Below are 3,909 nucleotides of genomic sequence, written 5' to 3'. Positions count from 1 at the left end.
AGCTGCTTCTGATGCGTGGGTCGCTAATATATGCAGGGCAGACGTCCATGTTGATGAGATCCAGGCGGTGGCGAGCGGTGGGCGGCTGAGTGCGCGCAACGCGATGCGCGGTGGCGTGCTGGCCCGCGAGCGCGTTCTTTGGCGCTGTTTGTACCCGATATAGCCCATAATACCCATAACCTTCTATATTATTCCATACAAGACTGGCTCGTGAGCTTACATCTGTAGTAGACAAGACCATGTCATATATATCAAGCCTCGAGCCAATCATATGTTCAAGCCTCAAACACGAGACCTATATGACCCCTAGAGGGGCGCATCTACTCGAACCTCAACCCGGAGAGCTATCAACATCTTAATTAGATGATCTAGCTCAACCCCAACCTTTTAACCCAAAGCTATCTATTTACAGGTATCATGATTTGGTCAGAGCGCAACTTTCTCATCAGCTACTACTCCGACCACTCTGCAAATACACACTTATTTGCAAGCACTCGCCCCTGTACCAGGAGGGTGTAAAACGCGGTGATTGGGTTTCTGACGGCTAGAGATCATCGCCATCATGAATCGCCGACGTCACTCGGATCTGGCAACTGCGGCTAGGATGCCCCAGACAACCCTTCGGGAACATGTCGGATTCAGGTGATTGCTTGTCCATCCACACCGAATTGCTGGCCTCGCACCACCATTCAGCAATTTCGTGTACATCGTAGGATTGCTGGAGGTACTGACAACATTGTTTATGCAGTGAATCTAAGTCGTCAGCTCGACGAAAGCTGGTGATCATGCGTGTTAGAGCTGCTTTCGAGACAAAACAATCACTGAGCTACCGCGATGAAACGGGTCTGCGGCGACCTCAAGACGGCATCCGAGCATTTCGGTGGCCACCAGCAACGAGAAACAAAATGCAGTGAAACCAGTGCAAGAGCTCTCCACTCAACATAAAGAGATTATGGCAATAGAGGCATGACACCTCACGGAGTCTCAGTCAGATGCGACACGGCAGCTGAGACATCAAGTTGCTCACCTTCCAGCAACCTTCGAAGTGGGATGACGCCGTCCACGAGGCTTTCGGTGAGCCCAGCGGATGCAACAGCTGATATTGCGATATTATAAAACAAGTACACATGCACGAGTCACGATCCAAGTCTAGTATGCGGCGAGCCTATGAACAAGAAAAGCGATGCAGAAACAGCGACGGAAAGCGATGGAAGACAGTACGACGCCTAAGACGCACAGGACATGCCTAATCGCTTCCCCGGAATGAGCATGCTCGTGAGATGTCCATGGGGAGACGGGGATGGGCTCGTAGTCCTCGATGAGGGCGGCCGATGTCCGCGTCTTGCTTCTGGCCACCGGCGGTAGACTGAGACACAAGCCATCTTCCCTCCCGCCCGAATCAAACGCTACAATCCAGTTAACGCCGTCCGAGAAGGGCTAGACAAAGACCGCGACAAGGTACTCACTCGGGTGTTGCAAGCTGAACTTGACGTCGCTCTGGCTGGACACGATCGTGGGCGTGTTCCTGCTTGTACTAGTAGCTCGGAATTGGACATAGCCGGGATTCGTGCCCCTGGGCGGGGCTATGAATTGATTGGAAATGTTCAACACGTCTTCGAAGGTATCGTCTTCGGAGGTTTGGCGTTGAAGGGATTCACGGGTGTTCAGGCATAGGCGCAATGCCTGTGAGTTCATGAGATGCCACTCGGGACGCGGGCGGCAGCTTTGAAGAGCTCACAGAAATAGAGTAGACAGCGGCAAGCCAGCTTGTGCTCATAACCGTGAGTGCACGCCTTTGGAACATGACCCCAAAGAGCAGATATACAAGGTTTACCGCTGAATCACAAATCGGGATGGCGTTCAGCGTTAGGAAAAGAGGTGGTGCACGGAGCGGCTCACCGAACACTCTGGAACGGTCGCCGAACATCAGCCGCCTGGCGATATGGGGAACATCAGGGCATTACTCACAGGAAGAAATAGACCGCACTGTCTCGTACCAACGACCACATGAGCGGACTGATGCTGCCAAGCTCCCAAATGGAGACTCTGTTGAGCGGTGTGCTCTGTCTCGTCAACGAGATTGCGCCAGCGAATTTATGAAGGATGAGGAGGAAATGGATGCCTCGAGACACGCGACCATTCAGCACGGCACACCGAATGTAGTCAAATGGTAGGGACACCTACATGAGGCGCACATGGCTACAGACCTAGAATACGACTGTCAGCTATGCACGCGTGGCTTGGAAACGGTTGATGCACCATGCCGCAATTGACAACCTGGGGTACTTGGGTGGGGTGAGGAGACATCCTGGAATCGGAAAGGAAGACGGCCGCTCGATGGCTACCACAGAAGTCGCGACGGCGGTCGCGGTGGCGACGCCGATCTTCCGGTATAAACTAGTATGTCAGCGACGGCACTCAACGCTGTGAGGATGACGCCGCGTACCGCCAGCTCAGCTACGCCAAGGTCGTCAGCGACTGCTATTCGGAACACAAGGAGAGACGTACCTGTGTACAGGAGAGCGATTATAACAAGGACTGGTCAACGTGAATTGCGTTGGTAACGCATGTGGAACAAGTGAGGCAGTAGGAACCTACGTAGCTTGCTCCTCGTATATGCTGCATATAGTCGCATCAAGAACATAGCTTCTCCGAGGAGCACGGTGATTAGGGCGCCGTTACTAACGGTAATTAGCATGAACGAGATATGCGGAGAGGTCTGGCGGAGGGGGCATACTATGAATCGTACCAGAGCCATCCTTGGCAGCTAAGGGAGAATATGAGTCCCGCATACACCACCATGATCACATAGTATCTTACACCTGTTAGAGAAGTGCCAAGTCAGGGAGTGATTGACCGACACGATAAACTGAAGATACTCACTGAAAATTTGGGATCCATGTCGGTAGTAACTGCGGCACAAACGGTTGGGAGCACTTAAGACTGGATCACGGTATAAGACTGGTGAACATACTAAGGATTGTCATCCTGCATAACATCGTCAGACTGAAGGGAGGAATACAGCGACTGGACACTCACATTAAGAAGACCAATGTATAGTACCTGACAAGAAGATAGAGAACCTTGGGCACGGACCATCTGGCTCTACATCGCATTACTATACCGAGCTACAACACTATGGAGCTCAAGAGACGTACTTCCATACGTATGATGCCTGAAAAGACAGTAAGCGACTGCATGGAGCAATCCGTGGATGTCCGAACGCACCTCGTTTGGCAATGCAGCCAAGATATCATAGCTTAGCCATACAGCAGCGGCAACTACACTCCCATAATCAAGTCAGCACGGTCTGAGTTGGCGCGGTGTAGTCACCATCAACTGACCGGTGCAAAGGTTAGATACATACACATCGCTCGCGTACTGAAGAAGCTGCTCGAGTTCCGCAGCGAGGTCAGCCGCAGAACTAGTGGACGCCATTCACCGTGATAAACTCGGGGCTGTGAAGACAAAGATTAGATCCGACTAGAGTCGAAGCAAGATCTTCAGTCAGTAAGGAAAGACTATATTGCAGCAACGAACTGTACCTAGAGTCGAAGCAAGACTACAAAGGTTAAGTAAGTAACTACAAGTTAGAGATAGATGTGACGAAGTACTCACTCTTCAGTCAGTAAGGAAAGACTGAAGAGTGAGGACGCAATCTGAAGTCCTTATATACTACAGAGAAGTGTCCATGACTAATCGAAGAGTGGTTAGTCACATGTACCATAGTGCGATGAATAATACAATGGTGAAAGAATTGCGACGTATCGCACCATAGGATGAGTAAGAGATGAGTAAGGCATAGACCTGTCTAGACCGTTCTGGAGTAGTACGGATTGTCCTAGACAGTACCAGAAGAGTCCGGAAGCATAGCTATAGTACACGAGCAGAGAGTCCCAAATATGGTAA

The 3,909-nt window shown here is 51.0% G+C and overlaps 1 protein-coding gene across 1 annotated transcript; it reads right to left on the bottom strand.

Moving 5' to 3' along the window:
- Window positions 1–1,149: 1,149 nt before the first annotated feature.
- DICSQDRAFT_169898 (uncharacterized protein) lies at window positions 1,150–3,438 on the bottom strand (the record flags this gene model as incomplete). Its single annotated transcript, XM_007365520.1, has 15 exons — window positions 1,150–1,165; window positions 1,238–1,406; window positions 1,467–1,683; window positions 1,739–1,836; window positions 1,900–1,907; window positions 1,969–2,122; window positions 2,185–2,207; window positions 2,260–2,384; window positions 2,447–2,457; window positions 2,509–2,538; window positions 2,599–2,681; window positions 2,738–2,767; window positions 3,159–3,175; window positions 3,229–3,281; window positions 3,345–3,438. The coding sequence occupies 15 exons, from the start codon at window positions 3,436–3,438 to the stop codon at window positions 1,150–1,152; spliced, it is 1,128 nt and encodes a 375-aa protein (XP_007365582.1).
- Window positions 3,439–3,909: the final 471 nt, after the last annotated feature.

This window comes from Dichomitus squalens (genome assembly GCF_000275845.1).
Source record: "Dichomitus squalens LYAD-421 SS1 unplaced genomic scaffold DICSQscaffold_12, whole genome shotgun sequence".
In the NCBI taxonomy this organism is placed as follows: Eukaryota; Fungi; Basidiomycota; class Agaricomycetes; order Polyporales; family Polyporaceae; genus Dichomitus; species Dichomitus squalens.
This window is presented reverse-complemented; position numbering and strand designations above follow the sequence as displayed.